This window comes from Phyllostomus hastatus, unplaced genomic scaffold (genome assembly GCF_019186645.2).
Source record: "Phyllostomus hastatus isolate PE091 unplaced genomic scaffold, TTU_PhHast_1.1 phas_scaffold_39, whole genome shotgun sequence".
NCBI lineage: Eukaryota > Metazoa > Chordata > Mammalia > Chiroptera > Phyllostomidae > Phyllostomus > Phyllostomus hastatus.
Genome location: NW_025334028.1, coordinates 35,535,486 through 35,556,744, shown reverse-complemented (window position 1 = coordinate 35,556,744; position 21,259 = coordinate 35,535,486). Strand labels below are relative to the sequence as shown.

General features: G+C 47.7%; 1 protein-coding gene across 1 annotated transcript in view; it reads right to left on the bottom strand.

The window, feature by feature from the left end:
- The window catches only part of LOC123806827 (phosphofructokinase, platelet), a 55,133-nt gene extending 35,018 nt beyond the window's left edge, over positions 1-20,115 (bottom strand). Inside the window, exons 1-2 of the mRNA XM_045820209.1 lie at positions 19,910-20,115; positions 10,497-10,570 (exon numbers count right to left, since the gene is read on the bottom strand). Of these exons, the coding sequence (XP_045676165.1) occupies positions 10,497-10,570; positions 19,910-20,024 (189 nt within the window). The 5' untranslated portion in view covers positions 20,025-20,115. The remainder of the gene's footprint in view (positions 1-10,496; positions 10,571-19,909) is intronic.
- Positions 20,116-21,259: the final 1,144 nt, after the last annotated feature.

Genomic DNA, 21,259 nt, shown 5'->3' with positions numbered 1-21,259 from the left:
TGAAGGCTAAGAAAAATAAAAAAGGGATAAAGATTTTAAATAATGAAACTCCCACTGAGTATAGAGCCTTGTACATAAATTAACCAATAGTACAGGGACCTTGATGATTAATATGAATATGTATTCATATTTATATATCTATAATATAAAATACTATATGCTTATGTTCAGTTATTAAATATGCATGTATATCTAATTATTACTATACTATTATTAATGTACATTATGATATAGTATTAGATAATATACTATATTCTATATAATACATACATATGTTTTCATATATAAATACACATGTATAACACATACATATATTTTAATACATAAATACACATGCATATGTGCATGTGTGCACAGTCTAGTGTTATATATACAGATATGTCACATCTGTGACAAACAGGAACAGGAAGGCCAGCATGAAATGACACAGAACAGAGAGAAGGTGAGAGCAGGTTTGCCTTAGAGGGGCAGGCATCTCTGCAGGCTGTGGTCACTGAGGCCCCAGCCCCTGGCCGCTTGCTCACCCTTCTGTCCTAAGCCCCAGAACGGGCTGGTCCAGGATGGCTCACTGCCCACCCACTGTCCATGTGGGGAAGCCATGGAGATTTTTCCAAACACACTCCGCCTGACTTTAAGGATCCCTTCTATCTCTTTGTCCCATCTCCCTTCTTGTGCGAGCTTACAGGGTGCACACTTGTAGCCTACTCCATTTAAAGTATGGAACCTAGCGTGGCTGTCACTGTGGACAGCGGGGTGATAAGAGAATGACTGGATCCAGGCTGCCTCTGGCAGGGGAGCCCTTATCAGAGCCAATATTGATGCTACACCCTAGTACGTGAGAGACCTCAGGGGCAGAGGCTGGGCCAAACACAAGTTATCCCGTGGCCCCAGGACCAAATGCAAAACCAAGCTCCCTCCTTCTAAGTGATCCCCAGGGATCTTATTTCAACAGAATATTAAAAATAGATAGATAGATAGACAGACAGACAGACAGATAATAGATGATAGGTGGGTAGATAGATGATGGACTGATGGATAGGTGACAGAGAGAGACAGATCGTGGATGGACAGATAACAGGTGAGATAGATGATAGAAAATAGAGAGAGAGAGAGAGGAAAGAGAGAGGGAAAGAGAGCACACCCAGTTTTAGGGCCGCGGTTTGAGTTATTTCTGCCAGTGCGCACTCCAGGTCTCTGCTAAGAATGCCATCACTGCAGCACGGCACAGCACACCATTCGAAAGAGAGGAGACTGTTAGGAACAGACTGCAGTCAGGGGCAGTGCTTTCGGGCCTCATGGCTGTGAAGCTTGGGAGGTGCCCACAAGCAGGCCTGTGGCCCACCTCCAAGTTTCAGATGCTCAGCCCCTGTGCTGAAACACACCCTACAGAAAAAGATGATGTTTTATCATCCAAATCTGCATACTTCTGAGGAGAGAAAACATTACCATTAATTAGGCCAGAAGAGCAGGCATCAATCAAGACCATTCTGGGCAGAGGCGGAGGGAAAACCAACTAACTGCACTAACCACAGGTTTTGACAGAAAAGAGAGAGAAAACCTCCCAGCCTTCGCTGACAGCCACTCCAGTAATTTTTCTTTTTTTTTAATCCTCACCAGAGGACTTTTTTCCCCTTGCTTTTAGAGAGAGAGGATAGCAGGGGAAAGAGAGACAAACATCAATGGAAAAAAGAAACATCAATCAGTTGCTTCTCATAGGCATCGAAACCGGGAACCAAACCTGCAACCTGGGCATGTGCCCTGACAGGGAATCAAACTCAGGACCTTTCCGTCCATGGGACGATGCTCCAACCAACTGAGCCACAATGGCCAGGGCACCTAATTTCTGCACGTTCACTCATGAGGTAACTAAACAGACAAGGGAAAGAAGCACTCCGTCCACAGTGTCACCTGTAGGGTCTGACACAGAGGAGGCTGACAGATCCTGGGGGCCCGAGGGAATCAAGCTCCAGATTGTCCCTGCAGCGCGTGCTCCCCCATCAGACACCACATCTGACCTGACGCTCAGCGCCTGCCACACTGAGAGTGGAAAAAATCCTTTCCCTTCATTATGCCTCGGAACTGAAATATTGATTTAATAAAAACATTTATAAATCCTTTTTGTGTCCAGAGTTAGAACATGGAAAAACAGTTTCACAAAATGTAATACATATTTTGAAAAGTAAAATTGTTCTCCAGACATATTTGATTATTCCATGTGGCATAGATACCTATGGTGAAACCAGCAATGAAGAATAAAGACGATGACTTTGTGGTGATTGCATTCACAGCAGCCGCCTTACCGCACACGTGGGCTAAGTTATAGGAAATGACTCACTCTTTAATTGGCAAGGTTGTTAAACTCGTGTAACATTTGAAAAACAACCAACAACTGCAGTTTTGGGCTGTCTTTTATAAGAAAGGTATTACCAAATTAAGAAGCCTGATTTTACACAAATGTACCATCACTTATACATGCAGGCAACTCTAATGAAGCCTCCTTGAAGTCTGAATACTTATTCCAATACTGCCAGAGCCCAAAACATGTTCTAAAATTCTCCTGTGGAATTTGCCTTCAGAGCCAGTTCAGTGACTCATGTAAGAAAAACAAACCACACAAATTTTAGAGCCACACTTAGTTTTTCAGCTCAAGTAGCACTCTCGGTCTTGTCGGTCCTAATTCATAGGATGAACCCAAGAGTCCCTTAGGCAGATACATTAAAGCCATTGTCCCACAGAATTTTTGACATGGAGTCATTGGGTCACATTTTGACTTGTGTTTTTAGACATCTGTTAACAGCAGAGCTAGTCCATCTGTGGGTGGCGTTCTCTTATGAGAGATCTATGTTTCTGTTTTGTTTTTTTTTTTAATTGGAGACCCAGAGGGAAAATGCAGCCTTGTGCCACAGCACAGTAGGCTTTTCTTTTAGGGTGTTTTTGTTCTAGGTGTCCACATGTCTTGTCAATTCTGCAGTGCTTTCTCCATCAGATTTCCTGCATGCTTCAGGCAATGCCTCACTGTTTCAATGGCAATAATCACTCCAAACACCTACTAAAGAGAACACACTTCACAACTACTTTCTAGATATTGTTATCACTGGCATTCAGAGACTTCTCTAGGGTTTCTGCTGCTTCTGAGTAAATATGTATTTTTGTTTCCTATATGGTTAAGGTTTTCCTGGTTTATTCCATAGTAAATTGCAGCATTTCACTTACAGAGCTTGAGAGCAATTATGTGGAAAGGTCACCTCTGAACTGCTCTCATGTGTCAGATTCAGTAAACGCCACCGTGCAAAAGTAGGTGTACGTGAAAACAGGCAGGCCAAGGTTCTCCATGTCAATAGTTTTCAAAGTTTAGGAATTATGAGTTTACTTTGCCCAAGGGAAACTGATATGCAGAACCTCTGATCACGCATTTCCCCTCCCCCCACCCAGAGCCTGCTGACATCCCCCCCCCCAGATTTGGAGGGCACAAACGCGGCACTGTAGGGAACTAAGTCACCATGCTCATCGATTTCATGACTTCAAGGAAAATGCCTGTATTGCCTTTGGATTTGTCCTTGGCAAGATTCATCAACTCCAAAATCCTAAAACAGGTTAGAACACGACAGGTCTTTGTGCAGCCCTGATCCTTGGTGGATACTTCATAATACACTGACATGACTTACTTATCCCGCTGGCATTCCTGGTTATCTTGAAGCTACAGCTAACAATGCATAATTCCAGGGAAGTCACACAACTGAAAGCCACAGCAGGACAAAGCCAGTACCCAATCTCCAGGTGGAGAGATCCTATCACCTCACAGTAAATTATTTAATCAGCCCCACGGTGATAACAGTGGGTGGGGTGGGGCGGGGCGGGGCGGGGTGGGGTGGGGTGGGGTGGAGGGGGCGGGGGGGGGGGGGAGCAGGGGGGGTGGCGGGCAGGCAAAGGCAGGGGATAGAGAAGATCACTTCCGTGATTTGAACACTAAAATGCTGACAGTCACTAGATTTCATCTGAAGTCAAGAGCACTGTGCTGATGGTGTCAGGACCAAGTCACAGATCCCACAGGAAGCGCCCAGCTGGGAGCTCAGTGCTGCCATCTCTACTGTTCAATGCACCAGCCAACGCTCCTGTGGAGAGGGAGGGAATGCAGGGACCCAGGTCACCTGTCTTCCATTAATTAACTTAAGAAACTTGACCACCCTTGTAATGTTCATGCACAGTAGTTTAACATAAACATTTACCCACCAGCTGCAGAGAAAGACACTGAACTGTACATTGGAGCATCACTATGACCATTTTTAGGCAGACATTTAGTGATTAAGTAGCTTTGCCTTTAAGGAAGTTAAAATGCAGAAACAGTTATGTGTAAAACCTCCAAGAAAGGAGACAGTGTGATTCTGGTCACTTTGCTTGGCCCTCAGGGAAATAACTGTAGGGGGAGGTGGAGTTAGTGACGGGAGGGGGGAGAAAAGGATCAGCCTGAGGAGTTTCCAAATATCAACACTGACATTTTAACCTGTTCTTGGTCCCTTCAGGGACCATCAGCATCCACCTGGCCACACGGTCCAAAACACAAGTGGCACCCAGACCTCCAACACCCACGGGGAGAAGTGAGCTACGTCTGTCTCCTGGTGCTGCCCTCCTTGGAAACAGCGGAGGTTTTTCTTGTGGCCATTTTTTGTTTGGACACAACATATCTAACTTTAAAAACTGACAGCAGGTGTTTCATCACATCCGAGAAGGAAAATAATGAACCCCATGGTAAAGAGAGGGTTTCTGTTAGGAAGGGGAAAACAACACCAAGCTATTAAATGACAATTAGAGCTAATTTATTAGTGTGTTAGGTAGGCCATGATGCTCAGGGTTCCAATCCTAGTACAGCTTGGATTAAGTGTGGTCATTCAAACTCGGAAGGAAGGGAGAAAGGAAAGAGGGAAGGAGGCAAGGACGGTGGAGAGAGAGAGAGAGAAACAGACAGACAGACAGACAGACAGAGACAGAGAGAGAGGGGAAGAAAGAAAACCAGTCGGGGCTGGGGGCGTGGGGCATGGATAGTGAGAAAGCTGCTTACTAGACCTCCAGAGAGAGCGAGGCCAGGCTCCTGCAGCAGCCAGCCTGTGAAAACCTGGCTGTCAGCTCCTGAGGCTATTCTAAAGCCTTTACTCTTTAACAACAGGAAGCCCTGACTCTCTGACATGAAGAATGCCTTATTTTTAACACCAAAAAACAGCAGCTGCTGGAAGTGATGGGCATCATCCCTAGCCTTTCTTCAGCGCTCTGAAGACAACAGCAGGTGAGCCCTGCTGACACTCACCAACGCTGCCCCCAAGCAGTGCCCAACTGTCAGCAGGCATTTCACCGAGGGAAGGATTTTCCATGAGTCATATTTAAAGAGCTGTAATAATAATGGTTTGTAAGTCAACCGAAAAACCTTTAGGTTATAGGACATTGAACCCACATATTATGCTAAATTATATCCAGCCAACTGTACATGCAGCCAAGACAGCACCAGCTGTGACGTGGGCTCTCCCACCCTGTGTCTGTCTGGTCCGCCTGCACCCAGGGCAGGCCACCCCCAGGCAGTCTGCTACAAAAACATGGGATGTACTTGCCCTCACCATCTCCAAGAAGCTAAAGGCAGGAAAAAGTCCTAGCCTAAAAGAAAAACGAAAAAAATCAACAACTGGTGCAGTAAGTGGAAAGAAGGGGTTAACCACACCTTGCCCTGCCCTGCCCATCCTTGAACAGCACCCAAGGCCTCAGCAGGCAGTGCACGTAGTGCTGCCCCAGATCCAGTGCTCACCCAGCCAGATGGAGCAAACCTGGTGCCAGACCTCCGGCAGAAGCACCAGCGGTTTCTGACCAACACACTTCCCACACATTTTCTGCTCAAGAAAAAAACCCCAAACTCTTTTCTTTCAATAATTAATCCTCACTGTTTTGGTGTGTGTGTGTCACCTTGAAAAGTCTAGGTAGACTTAGAAACTAGGCTGCAAATGGAAAAACATGTTGGATAAGTTACTGAATGAGGTTCTAAAAAATAAAACCAAACATCTCCTAAATTTGAGCCCAAATCAAAGAAGAGTTGGTTCACCAGGGACACCTGCCAGTGTCTGGAAACATTCCTGATGGCTGCTGCTATGGGCCAGGGGTGTGGTCCTGGCTTCTGGTGGGCAGACACAGGGATGCTCTCTAAGCAACCTGCACTGCACAGGACACCCCACACATCCTCCCATCAACCCCTGCAAATACCAATAGTGCTGTGGAGTGTGGTGTAGAAGGGAACCCTGTCCGTCAGGGCAGGGCCCACACAGCAGAACACATGGACGTGTCTGCAGTTCTGAGAAGGTCTTTAGAGAAGTGAATTCAGTTCAGAGCACCCATCCCCGCAGTGCTGTGCCTGGTTCTCAGCACCAAAGGCATACACATCATTGCACCCCCACCCAGCAGTCCCACAGCCCCTTGCCCAGTTTATGCTCAAAGCTTTCTAACTACAGGAAGGGCAGATATGATTTTCACTGGACAGATGAGGAAACAGGGCCAGAAAGGTTAATTTATTTATCCCCCGTCACTGGGCTATGTACATAGGTACACAATCACTTCCCCAAACCCATGGGGCGGGAGAGGGGACAGAATGGAGAAGGCTGGGGCCCTGAGCACCATGGACACACAGGGAGCCTATGTGAGCTGGCACTGGCAAGAGCAGGAGCCACCTCCTCCCCTTTGAGGGACTGTCACCTGGGGTGGGCGAGAAAGGATTGCATGCAGTGTCACCGTGTGTCTAAGAGGACACTGGGCAAACCCCAGGTAGGGCAGACATGAAAAACCTCCTTCCGATCACTGATACAATATTTCTGTCTTTTGGGGGGTGAGGGAGGGGTGTCATGAGAAGGACTACATCATCTCCAGATAGGAGGTTTCAGTTCCAATGCCTCTGTCTGCAAGCCGTTGCCTTTTCCCTCCATATCCAGGAATGCCAAGGCCTGATCACTCCTAGTGCCAAATCACACACCCTGCAATCCGCTATACGCCCTGAGTTGCCATCCATCAGAGGTGCCGATTACCAATAAAAGAGTTATTATGAAAATTAGAATCATCCTAACCCCATTCCACACAAGGATTCTCTGTGGCATCTTCCCAGTGGCTGTAGAAATTTCCTGTCTTTCCCTAATGGAGACGGATCTACTCAGACTCGGATGCCTCCCTGCCTGCCTGCTGGAAGGAGCAAGAAGAAGAGCTCACTTCCCTTCAGAAAGGACTTGAAGAACATAGTCCCCTTGGGTTAATGCAGGTTGCCAGACCTCCGCATTACTGCCATATAGGCAAGACAATCCCTTGCTGGGAGCTGCTGTGCATCGAGGGATGCTGAGCAGGACCCCTGGCCTCCACCCCACAGATGCCAGCAGCACCTCTCCCCATAGTGGGACAATCAAAATGTCTCCAGATATCAACGAATATTCTTGGGGGATTGATGTGGGATTCTAGTTCTCTTCCCAGCCCTGCTAGTGATGAATAGTGAGTGACACGGAGAAGTGAACTGTCCACAAGGACGAGTCAGTTCCTTTAACTATGAAATAACTGAAATGACTTCCTTCCCTTCCCCCCACACACCGCAAAGTCAACATGAAGACAAAGTGCACCTCTGTAATGAGAGATCTTCAGCTCAGTACAGCTGCAGCATCACCTGGAGGGTTACACAAACCATCGGAAACAGCAGCCAATGAAATCAAAGGTTTCCAAGAGAACATGCCGTAAACCACAAGTCTAAATAAATTTGTCTTCAGAGAAGCTGAAATCATTTTGTTAATTATAACAGAACCTGACCTGAGGGTGGACCAAACCCTGAAAGATTTTGAAAACCATGTGTTAGGAACTGCCATCAGGCCAGGTATGGTGTCTTCTCTCAAGTTCAAAGGCAGAACGCAATCCCCTCTTCTCCCCAAAATAAAATTAAAAGGCAGAGGAAGCTGTGCTCATGCATGCACACTCCTCAGCAGAAGCAGAACAGTCGTCTGAGTGCAAACTCAAACATCAAAGGGAGGAGAGACATGAAAGAAAGGAGCGCGACCCTGCATCTCATAGGCTCATTCAGCATCAGTGCACAGGGGACAGTGGCTGCAGGGTCAGGTCCAGGACAGACATCCACAAGGGCAATTTGACCCTAAGTACATCCAAATAGAAAATGACAGGACAATGGTCTAGGACTGCTTTGATTAGACCCATTATTTTAACATTGCCCAAATCAGATGGATACAACCCAAAATCCACAGAACCACAATTTTGAAAAGCAAACCAAAGCACCAGAAAAAAAAACACCTTTGCAGCAAACAATAAAAAAAAAATGGTTATTCAGACCAATGAACAAAGACCATGAGTAGCCACATCACGAAAGGAGAAAATGCCTTTAGTTAACAGTCCTGTAACCTGCACCAGCTCTGGTGAGTCAGTGAGGGCTGTGCACACAGAACCAGTGGATTTGGCGCCACTTTTGGGTGTGGCATGGGGGTGCAGAGTGGGCTGGGGCAAGTCTCAGAAATCACTGATGAGACCCATAGAGACCCATTTCAAGGGCCATGTCTTCTACCCCAGTCGATGCCTTGGGATCACAGTAATAATAATACAAAGCATGAAAGAGCCTCACATATTAATGTGGATCTTGCTGTGCCAATGGTAGTTGAGAAATGGGCAGTGACCTAAATAGTCCAGTGGTGTGGCAATGGAATGACAGAGTAAATAAATGGTCAGGTACATGTTAAGGCATCAGTGTGATGGAATATTAAACAAACATTTAAAGCAACAGTTGTGGAATGTGTGTAACATATAGAAAATCACCATAACGTAATGGTTGGTAGAAAACGTACTATATCAAATACATTTGCTGTAATTTAAAAAAATGTACATATTATATTCCAATATTCCACATATGTAATACTGGGAGGAGTCAGCATAAAATACTGACAGTGGTCTTGAAGGAATTAAGTCACTTAAAAATATATTCTCTTATTTCCTCTTTATAAGCTTTATTATGTTTCACAAATTGAAAATCTAAATATAAATTATTTTTCCCAGCAGTTTTTGAAATAAATCACGTGGTCCAAACTGCATTGGCGCCCACCCCCAAACTTGACTCACTTCCATGTCGCCCAGACCTCAAACGCAGAAGACAATGGGCCGCAACTGCTGCTGGAGCTGAGACTCCTCATTCGAACAGATAAACAGACACTAGGGAGGTGGTCTGGGTGTTACATTAATAATGAAAAGCTCAAAGTGGCTGATTTTTCCCATTTATCTTAATATTTGTTCAAATTCAACCCCATTTTAAGTGAATAAATCACATTATAAGGAATGAGAACTGCAAATAAATACAACCAGTTTGAGGTCATTAATCCTACAAGACCAGTTGATATCAAAATAGCATTTGGTGCCTGTCTCACCTCCTTCCACTCCCTCCACCCCTAATGCCCATCTCAGAGGTACATCTGGACAGGGAGCACATTCTGTTGGGGTCCGCCCTGCCTGGTCTTAGGAAGCTGTAACCACCTGTGGCTAAGGCTGAGTAAGAGACCTCTGCACCAGGAGACACTAAGGAGGCAAAACTTATTTCCCTGGCATGAACACTGCCTGATCTGTGCTGGCCCCCAGTGCTTGATCAGTTAGCCAATGACGGGTAAGATTTCCCACAAGGGGAATCGCCTAAGACGGGCATGATCATGTGGAGGCCTCAGGGAAGGACTTGGGGGGCTGTGGAAATGAAGGGGTGATCGACACTGCCCCCTGCCCCCTCGGCTTTGTCAAAGCCTGAGTCCTTGTTCTTAGTTGTGAGAAATCCAAGTCTCCCGGCTGCCTTTGTCTCCTCTGCCCAACTCAGGCCTGCAGAAATAACAGGGGCAGTGCATTCCAGACCAGAGTCGGCAGACCCCCAGAGTAATCAGGCCTGGGACATAGAATATGAAAAATCCTGTGAGATCTGCTTGCTGGAGGATGCTCTTGAATTAGAATATGAAGGCACAGGCAGGAAACGAAACTAAGCTTTTAGGTCCTCTAGTCTTTTTAAATGATAAAACCCCAAAATCTCAGCCCAGAATCCCAGCGGGAGATCTGCCAGCCCCTTTGAAAGCTAACTACTTGTTTTATCTTCCCTGTCAACTTGTAATTCATGAACTGTATCTGTATTCTTAATAAAAGCCTGCTTGGGCGGGAGAACAAGGCGCTCTCCACTAGAGAGAGTAGCTGTTTCGTCCCTATTTCCCCACAGGACTCGGTTGTCTGTGTGTATGTTTTTCTCGTGTTTCAATGAGCACCTGCAGCGATGGATATTGCTGGCCGGTATCTGCCACAACATTCTCCCAGGTAAGCTCTGGTGGGACCTGGGCTCCTCTGCTGGCCCCCTGAGCATGCTACCACTGCTGACCCTGGGTTGCGCTCAGCAGGGCTCGACCCTGGCAGGCATGAGAGCTCCGGGCCAGTGCCAGGCAGGGATACCAGAGGATCAGGGAAAGAACGACACTGACCTCATAGATGAAGTACACCTTGGCCCCCGCGTAGATCCCCATGCGCACGACTGCACGGACGGCGGCATTCATACCTGGAAAAGACAGGACAGAAGTTATAGAAGAGACCAGGCACACAACTGGCCATGACCACAGGGAAACAGTGACCTCTCCGAAGGCGCCTCAGGTGAAAGGTGGCAGGACGCATGCGCCCAGGAGTAGCATCAGGATTGAGGGAAAGCGCAAAGAGAGGGCCCAGCATTTGTGGGCTCATCCGCAGATGAACATCCTCCGAGGCGGGCCTGGCGCACATTTAATTTAGAATGGCTTTGCTCACAGGCTCGGGGCTCAAACTGCCTCGATTCCCTATAAATTTTCAGGCAACTCCTCCAATTATCAAACAACCCAAAGGACAGTTGTTTATTTATCGTTAGCCAAATTCAAAGAAAATAGTGCTGAAAAGGACCATCGGTCTGTGATTTGAGGAGGTGAAAAATAGACAATTATCAGTTACCAATGGCCTTAAATATAAAACAAGTCACACAATTTTATAAAAAGAAAAACTAAACCAATATACTATGAGTAATACCCAATCAAGCTAAACCTAGGACATTCCCCGCATTTTCTCAGAGGACTTCGAAGAAATTAAAAGCAACTCTGTGTGATGCCCGAGTCTGCTCACTCCCTCCTGCTTCCCTCACGGAACTGCTGTCTAGAGCTCAGTGAATAGTCTGGATCTCAGGTCAGACAAATCCTGTACCATCACCTCAGCTGATGAGTTAAGGCCAGGCAGAAAGAAGTGACAAGGGATGAGGGCCATTTCTTTCAGAGATGACACAGTTCGGTGCCTCAGAAGGAGAAGCAAAGCTTATTTCAGCCAAGTGGTTCCTGGACACCCAACAATTCCAATCTGCTGCCTTCATAAATTTAAATTTTGGAAACAGAAGTCAGGATGAAGGCTGTTGGAGAACATGGACCATCAAGTGAGTGACACTTTTGGTGAAGAAAGAAAACAAAAGCAAGGCACTGTGGCTCCAGGAGTCCACTCAACAAACACGGAGACTGAATTTATACATCACAGTTGAATGGCAAACCTGCTCAGAAGACAGTTAAAAATTTCCAAATTCCAGGTGTATATTGAGTCCATTCTGAAAATGCTGTAGTAAGACTGTTGCCTCTGAAAGGTGACAATTTTGAAAGGCTACAATATTCATGTAGCTGATAAAGTGTGGTGGGGTACATAACTTAGAAATACATCCATGTTTAATATCTATCTAATACCCATGTATATGTGGACATAGTTATATTTGGTAGGCTCATTCCTTCATGTTCAAACCTAGTTCATCACACAAAGAATTTTAATAACTTGCCTATTAATTGGTGGCCATCTCTCTAGAACCTCAAGTTCAGCATTTTACGATGCAGTAAGTTATTTTACCATTATTTTCTCCTTCTCCTTTATTCTCTCTCTCTTGCTGAAGAGCACAACTTTCTCCCCTGTTGCTCAAGCTGGATATTACTAATGCCCTAGATAACTCATGCCCATAAAACAGACATTTTCTCTCAACATTTCCCCCGAATCTTGCCACCTTTCTCTATCATTATCCTCACTATAGTCAGAATGATTAAAACAGCCTTTTCTCTCTTGTTTATTACTATACAAGTAATTTATAAGCACCACATTCTTTTGTTAGAAAAATTTACAGATTCTGGAAAAGGTAAAAGACCTATGGTTTCCAGGGGTTGGGGGGTGGGAGGGATAAACAGGCAGAATACGGGGTTTTTAGGCAGTGAAGCTGCTCTGTGTGACACTATAATGGTGGCTATGCCTCATTAGACATTTGTCCAAAACCACAGAATGTAGAAGACTGACCCTAATGTCAACTATGGACTCTGAGTGACGACAACGTGACAATGGAGGCTCATCAGCTGTAGCAAATGTTCCATCTAGTGTTATGGGGAGGCTGTGTGTATGGAAGGACAAGAGGGACATGGAAACCCTCTGAATCTTCCTTTCAGCTTTTCCATGAACTTAAAACTGCTCTAGCCCTGGCTGGTGTGGCTCAGTGCATTGAGCGCCAGCCTGCGAACCAAATGGTCACTGGTTCAATTCCCAGTCAGGACACATGCCTGGGTTGCTGGCCAGGTCAGGTCCCCAGTAGGGGCCACACATTGATGTTTCCCTCTCTCCCTCCCTCCCCATCTGTCTAAAATAAATAAATAAAATCTTTTAAAAATAAAATAAAATAACACTGCTCTAAAAAACAAGGTCTTAAAACAACTATTACAGCTCAGGTAGATGTCCTTCTCCCCCACTTGCCCACCTGCCCCTTGGGAGACAGCTCACGAGCCCTACAAAAAACTCTGTAAGAGTTGTGTTGTCCCTAAGCCATCTGTACTCCACCCGCCCCCACTTTTTTTGAGTTGTTTTCTGCATCAGCTTTGATGTTCTGTCTCTAAAACATGAATGTGCCCATGCTCCTCCCCCAAGGTCTGGATGCAGAAAACCAGATTCCTCAGGGAGGGAGCTCCTACCACAAGAACTATTCCTACCTGCTCAGCCCACGGGGATACTACTCCTTGAACCTCATGCTTCATCAACACTGCACAGCCCACAGTGCCCCAGGGCTTCCCTGTGTCCCAGCGCCAGGGCCACCCAGTGCCCTCTTTGAAACTCCAGGACTGGGCCCCTGCATCCACAGGGAGGGCTCCTGGCACTTCCCCACCTGACTCCTCTTGTTCCAGGATGGGAAGAGGTGCGCTGCCCCAGGCTCACACCTGTGGCGGTTGATGGCATCTGACCAAGCTCACAGGGTCAGGGGTGCATAGAGCCTCCTGCACCCTCAGACTTTAACTGATAAATGAGCTCCTCACGGTCCCTTCTGACAGACTCCATGAGTCTAGGCCTCTATTCTATGGCCACTGTAACTGGTAAATTAATCATCAAATGCTGAACCACACCAAAGCTTTGTCACCAGGAAATTCGAAAGGCGAAAATTCCACTTCCTGAAGCCCCTGTTCCTGGGGGAAGTGAGGGAGGGGGTCTTCATAAAGGCAGGCAGGGTAAAAGAAGACAAATAGGGGGATTTTAGAGGTGGATAAGACACACCAGTCAGAATGGCCATCATAACCAAATCAACAAAAACAAGTGCCGATGAGGTGGAGAACGGGAACCCTCGTGCACTGTTGGTGGGACTGCAGACTGGTACAGCCACTATGGAAAACAGTATGGAATTTCCTTAGAAAACTAAAAGTGGAACTGCCTTTTGACCCAGCAATTCCACTGCTGGGATTATACTCTAAGAATCCTGAAACACCTATTCAAAAGAACCTATGCACCCCAATGTTCATAGCAGCACAATTTACAATAGCCAAGTACTGGAAGCAACCTAAGTGCCTGCCCATCAGTAAATGAGTGGATCAAAAACTGTGGTACATTTACACAATGGAAATCTACTCAGCAGAAAGAAAGAAGACATTCCTACTCTTTGTAACAGCATGGAAGGAACTGGGGAGCATTATGCTAAGTGAAATAAGCCAGGCAGTGAAAGAAAAATACCTTATGATTAAGTGGAACCAAATCAACAAAACAAACAAGCAAGCAAAATATAACCAGAGACACTGAAATAAAGAACAAACTGACAGTAACCAGAGGAGGGGGTGGGAGGGATAATGGGGAACATAGGGGAAGGGCCGTCAAGGAACATGTAAAAAGGACACATGGACAAAGGCAAAGAGGAGTAGTACTGAGGGTGGGAGGCAGGGATGGGTAGGGGGAAATGGAGACATCTGTACTTGAACAACAATAAAGAAGAAGTGGATAAGAAATGGCAGGGGTAAAACTGTGACAAGGGGAACATGATCCAGAGGTGAGCCCAGGAGGCCCCTGTGCAGCGAAAGCCTGCCCCAGCTCTGACCTCTGTCCCAGGAAGTCTGAACTCCCTTCACACCCACCCCTTGGCCTCAGTCTCACCCTGCCTCCTGGGGTGAGCCTGTACTCACTGAGAAAATGGCCTGTCACCCCTGGCCTGCAGCAGGCCCCAGGTGGAGGGGACCAAGGTCCCCCAACCCCTGGGGTTTCCCAGGCAGGGGAGGGCCCTGAACACTGCCTCCTCACCAAGCTCCTAGGGTAAACCACAGTCTGAGAACCAGGCCCCAGCCTCACAGGCTTTTTTCACTTGCCAGTTCCTGTGATTTAGTAAAACCAGCTGGCCTTTCCCCAGCTGGGAGCTAGCAGCCTCCTAATTGGGCCTGAGGGGCGTCCTCAGCACATAGCACAGAATAACTGAGGTTAGTTAGTGTCCTAGCACCTAAGCTGATGCACAAGGCAACCCGCAGGGTCCTGGGTGCTCCCAAGGAGATGGAGAAGTTGGGCTCTGAGCAGATAAATTGAAAGTCAAAAGCAAAATTAATAAATGGCAATGTTGGTGTATAAACCTTGGTCTTCATTTAAATTTTTATTTTATTTTATTTTGTCTTGTTTTGCTTTATTTTATTTTAAAAGATGTCCTAATTCCCTCTAGGTCAATGGTTGTGCACTAGAATCACCAAAGGGCGATTTTAAGAAAAAAAAGCCTGCAGGTCCCCATTCCTTGTTGTTTGGGGTGGGGCCTATTCCATTACCAGCTCTCCTTTTCAACTTGTGCACAGCTAGGACCCAAACTGCTGCAGTGGCTGGGCCCTGCAGGTGGCTGCCTTCTGAGGAGAAGGAACCCAAACACTAAAGAACAGAGGAAAAGCCAATTTTCACCCATGGCCTCTTACATACAAGACCAGGGTCAAGACATGGGTCCTTCATATTGGAGTCTGAGGCTTAGATGCCTGTTCCTTCAAGCACAAGGGCTACAATCCCCAACACACGCGCTAAGTGTGAGGTGGGAAGACACCTGGGACAAAGAGGCTTGCTGGCAGACACTGCAACAGATAAAATCACAGCACCCAAGGAAGCTGGCTGGAAAAAGTAACTGGAAAAGTGACTCAACTACTTTCTTAACATATGGCTGTCTGTTCTTTATCCAGAGACACCTTTTCAGCCAATCACAATCACAGTGGATAGACAGTTTTGTGTTCTGATGTCTGCCTTTAGAATGGCACTGCTCTATCTTCATGTTTCTAATTATAATTACCCCTGACAGCCTACAGGATCGGTACAGCATATTCAAGTGACCCCAATTCTCCCTGATAAAAGGTTTGAGTTCTATAGCAAAGCTTTTAGTTTTCTGTAACCAAGGGGAAAAACAAGCTTTTTTGAAATATGACAAAATGTCACACAACAGTGTTTGCATGTGTAAACAGAGATGCAATTGCACAGACTTCCCACAGTGTACATGAGGTTAACACTATCATTTTAATACACTGCCTCCTAGACCTAATCACTTTTGCTAAATTATACACTTTAAACAGAAAAGATCCCATAACAGAATGTGTAGGTACAGAGTTCCAGGACCATATGGGGCTGGCACTGTGAGGCAAGATGCCCACTGTTCTCAGTTGCCAATTGCACCTTATGCCAGCAGAGCATAAGGAACCCACCCAAACAGAGCCCTGAAGCAATATTCAAGAAACACTCATTCAGTGAAGGACCAACCAGGTACCTGAGCCCTGTCCACAGTACCTCACACTCCTGACTACTAATCTCCACGCTCTCATCATCTCCAGACATTACTCAGGAGATGAGAGTGCTTCGGATAAGAAGAGATTTAATTCAATGACATGACTTCATGAGAAAAGAAAACAACTAGAATGCCTGGAGGAATGAATTGGTCCACACTCCTTAGTGAGTTGCCAACTCCTGTGCTGGGTGCCAGAAATGCACAGGGAAATGGCACCTGTGCCCTGGTCCCTCATTTCCACTGCTACCCTAACTCTTAGCAGATGACGTCTCAAAGTTCTGAGAGATACAAAGGCATTTGTTTCATCTCAGAGCTCCCTTGCTCACTTGTCAAATGAGGATGAGTTAATGCATGCAGCATTAGCGCCTGCCACATAGCAATGGTCATTAAATGTTAATTATTCTCACTATTATTGGGAAGACATACAAACTCAATTTGTGTAAACTCTGTTTACTTTGCTGCAAACAAAAAAAAAAGGGCAAAAAAGGACTCAGCCTTCACATTCACTCTGCTTTTAGGGTCCACTCCATTGCTGAGAACTCTCAGCCCCACGAGGCTCTCCAGAAGCCCACAGTGGTGACTAAGGTGATGAGTCATTTTTGGTGTGTGACACAATCCTGCCTGAGGATGGGCACCTAGTCATGATTAAGCCTGTCTATTTGGGTTAAAAATGAAAGCCAGTTTAAATTTGCAGATTGTCTGTGACAAAAAGAAACGCAAAAAAAAAAAATGAGGAAAAATAATTAGCCTTAAAATACTGCTCCCTAATTGGCGGGGCTAAGAGGTCAGAAATATGGATGGGGAATTTATGGGTTTTTTTAAAAATAAATATATAATATAAATTCCATTGGAGGGAAAAAAGAATTTCATCACTTTGGAATTAAGTGTTACACCACTTTAGCCATGCTTACTGTATTTTAGGTGATTGCCATCACTGTGAAAAGTCACTTACTGTTCCATTAACAAGCTGCTTAAAAATCATTTGTATAATTTTAAGCAAGCTGGGTTTTGCTCACTTTGGAGCATTAACTAGACTTTATAACCTTTCCTGAGAAAGGTCCCTTAAGAGCACGGCTGACTGGCAACTACATTGAGATGTCATAAAACTTAGTTTAAATCTTGCCACTGCCACTTCCGAGCTGCACAACCTTAGCTAAGTCACTTATCTCACTGTGGATCTTTGTCCCCACCTCCAAAACAAAGATGCACACATCTTGGAGCCATGTATAGTAATCAAGCCTGGAGACAAGACCTGTAAAACTCCTAGTACATAAAATGTACCAATACACAGCAGCTGTAGTCACCTGAAAATGAAATTTTACCATAATTTCACATGTGATTAGAAATTACCAGGAAATGAACACATGAGTAAGTTTCTTTTTGTGGGTATGTAAGTGTGAGTATACTTTTTCATTTATAGCTATGAGCAAATTCTTCTGTCTCAGAGGAAAACCAACATTGATCTAATTTAGAATGAAGGTAAAGTGGTGAAAGAGAGGTGGGCAATAGAAAACATTCTAGGGATAATTTACTCTTAGGGTCTGTAAATATGCTGCTGCCAAGACCAGCCCCTATGAGCATGTCTCAGGGTGAGGGAAAGAAATGCATCCAAATGCTCAGACAAATGCAACATGGAATCAAAACAGGAGATATGACATTTTGCATGAAGTCCAAGAAAAAACGGTCAACAGGCTCAGCTCTGCCTGGGGGCCCCAGACAACCTGGCCATGGAGGGTTCTCAGGAACGTAGGACAGCTCAGATGTGCCAGTTGAGAGCATCGGACCATCAAATGTGATGTTAGCCACCTGACATGACACCAACCAAGCAATCTCCTCCTAGAATTTTTGTTCTCAAGGTATCCTTTCCACTGAGAAGAGGTGTGGACTTACTGAATGAACCCTTTATAATTGCTCACAAGTGCAGAGCGATGAAAAGTAACAGAGAAAATGCTGGTTCTATTACACCATTATCCAGAGTACTTGAATGCCAACTACCAGGTAGTTGAGCAAAATTTTGAACAAGGATTCAAAAGAATGACCCATATGTTTTTTCAACAGACATAGCACCTTAATTGTAAAATAACCTTGATACTCTGAACTTGAAGCCTGGAGGCTTAAGACCAGTTCCCCTTCCTGCGCTAACGCTTTATTATCTTTCAAGGGTCAGAATGCCATTCATTTAAGATACTTCCTCATTTGTGCTAGCATCTCCAGACACATGTGCTTTTGAAGGCTTTGACAGAGAAGCCGCTCTCAGCCCCACAGCGACCCCACTTGGCTCACCTTCTGGTGTTTATTTAAGTGATGTAGGTAATGCCATCTATTTCACTCTGCCATTTCCCCAATCGCGGCCTCTGCCGTTACTACAATACCAAATCACACAGTCTTGCTTCCCTGTGATGCAGAGGCACGGGCCTGTGAGGAGGGGGGCGGTGATTGACGCTGCGATAGGCACCTTCAAGAGGGCCGGGAGGGTCTTGCTGGGGACCCACGCTCAGGGGACCAAGTACCTAGGGCCACGTGCACGGGGACAGCGACAGGCCGGGCATCACGTAGGCACGCGCCGCGGGCGCCAACCTGCCGCACCCGCGCCCGCCCCGCCTCGCTCAAGGGCAAAGGGAAGGTCGTGGAAGGGTAGGCACAGATGAGGTCGCCAGACTCAGCAGCCAAGCATCCCTCTACCGTGGGAGGCCCCGAAACAGGTGACAGTGAGGCCTCTGGGCCTTTGAATTAATTTTTTTTTTGGGGGGGGGGTAGTGGGGGATGGGGAGAAAACAAAAGCCAAATGCCAGCTCCGGGATGCGTCTGGAGCCTACGCGATTCTTAAGAATCCGAGGACGCATCCGCCTGGAAAACACCAATCCACTTTCTAGCGGTTGGCTTGCACTACCCAGAGATTTGCCTGAATCGGGAAAACCCACCCTTTGGGAATCCCTGCGCCCTCACGTGCACCCAGCGCGACGTCCTGGGCGTGGCTGTGTCACTCTGTTCCCCCATTAAATTGAAATATTTTCGTGAGGCGTCCACGGGACCGGGTCTCGAGTCCCTGTCTCCCCAAAATCTGCCTCCACGTTGGGTGTGGGGAACCCGGAGCCTGCGCCGGGTGCGGTGACTTCCCGGAGTCCCCGCTTCCTGATCCCTCCCTTCCAGGGAGGCTGGCGGGAAGGCCTAGTGACCCATTTTAGTTTTCGGTTCGGTAACGAGCCGGAACGGACAGGAGATCAGAGTGGCGGAAAACCTTTTTTAAAATCTCCCAGCGGAAATGTAAAGCGTGCCGGACGTCTGGCAACCCCTGTCGGGTAGCCATGCGCCCCACGTCACGTCCCGCAAACAGCAGCCGGGAACCCCGCCCGCGCTGCGCTCCGGGCAAGGGTCCTCAGGACGCGCTGTGGGGACCGGTGGTTTCTCCACAACACGGGGCGGGAGCCGTGTGGCATCGGAGGCGGCCGCGATGGGGGCCTCCCTTCCCATCTTACGACTCAGATGACAGATGACCTACGAAGGCGGTGCAGACGACCTGTCTGTCCCTAGTCTCAAATTAAAAAATAAACGTGAAGGTAGAAAATTAATTGATCTTCCTGATGAAGGATTCTGCCACTAGACCCCTCCCTTCCGCGTCCCCGAAGTGGCTCTGGAGGTTGCACGACCGCTCGGTACCCGGAAGGTACCACCCGGGTTCCCCGGCACCGGGCTGCTCTCCCACGCCTAGCTTCTCCCCGAGCCCTCATCGCTTGTCCTGGGTCCCCACATTTTCCCACTGGTTCCTCCATCCCTTCTTCCCGGTGTCCCCCTCCGCCTGGGCTGGGGAAGGCGGTCGCGCACCTTGGGCATCCCCGCCGCTGGTCAGTACGCCGATGGCTTTGCCAACCCCGGAGAGATGCTCCAGGAACTTGCGGAAGTTGGCCCTGGGCGTCGAGGGAACCTCGTCGTGGTCCATGGCGAGCTGGTCGAAGAGATCCGAGACCCAAGACCCGAGACCGTGGGCCGGGTGTTAGGCTGTCCTCGCTCCCCGCCGGAGCCGACGCTTGGAACTGCTAGCTCCGCCCTCTTGGCGCGCGCCAATCGGAAGCCGGGGGCGGGCACGCGGGGCGGAGCCTGCGGGCGGGGCGAATAGCGAAGCACTGCGCTTCTTAGGTGGGGGAGGGGCAGAGCGCCCAGCTGGTGCGAGGGCTTCTCAGGTGCGGAAACAAAGCTCTGGGGGAAGGGAACTAAGTGGGAGGTCGTTACTTTATGAGGAGAGGAGTTCCCGGGTGGACCAGAGAAGCATAAGTGGGTGGGATGATCGCAATTGTGGAAGCCTCCTGGTGCATAGCAGCTTCCCGTTGCGGGAGCGCGGCAAGTACGCTGAGTGTCAGGAGTGGGCAGCACGGTGGGTTGAGAGGTAACACCATAGGCAGAGCAATGTAGGTGGGAGAGAGCACCATGGGGAGAGGGGCAGTGGACCACTGCAGGTGGGCTGGACGGACCACCAAATTTGAGGCGCTACCCGCTGGTGGGTGAGAGCATTGGATGGAGGGCGTCGCCACAAGATGGGGAGTCCGGCCGCGGCAGTTCGGAAACAGAACCTCAGCCGAGGTATGCGCCCTGTTTCCCTCAGGATTCCTCCCCATGCGGCGCTCAGTGCTACGGGAACCCCAGCAGTTACCCCGGCTGCCCCAGGTTTCCCCTCTGGCCTCAAGTCGGGAGGGTGGACTCGGGGAGGATGATGTTCAAGTTGATGGGCCAACTCGGGCAACGCTGTCGGTAGTGATGAAGCCCTGACCTCTGTCTTCACGGGGGCCCCGGGAGCCCCTCCCCCCACGACCTTGCTTACTGGGTTGGGGTGAGAAGTAACGTGACCTTAGGGACACCCTAGCGCCCAGCCTGGGAGTTTAGCGTGGGATGGAGAGGGAGGAGGGCAGGAAAGGCTGGCGGTGGAGATAAGACCCAAGTTCCTACTTAAGGAAACAGAGTTCCTGCGCTGTCAGTCAGGTGCTCTCAGCCCTGCTGGGAGCTCCAAACAACAGGTGGCAAACCCAAGGCCTATGGGCCCAATCCGGCCCTCCACCTGGTTTTATCCGTCTGGCACCTCCTTTCTACCCAGCAGCAGCGCCTAGCTCCTTGTCCCTAGTTAAGGAGTAGTTACATTTATACAGGCCTAAAATTACACTCGGCCCTTTGAAGGCAACAGCC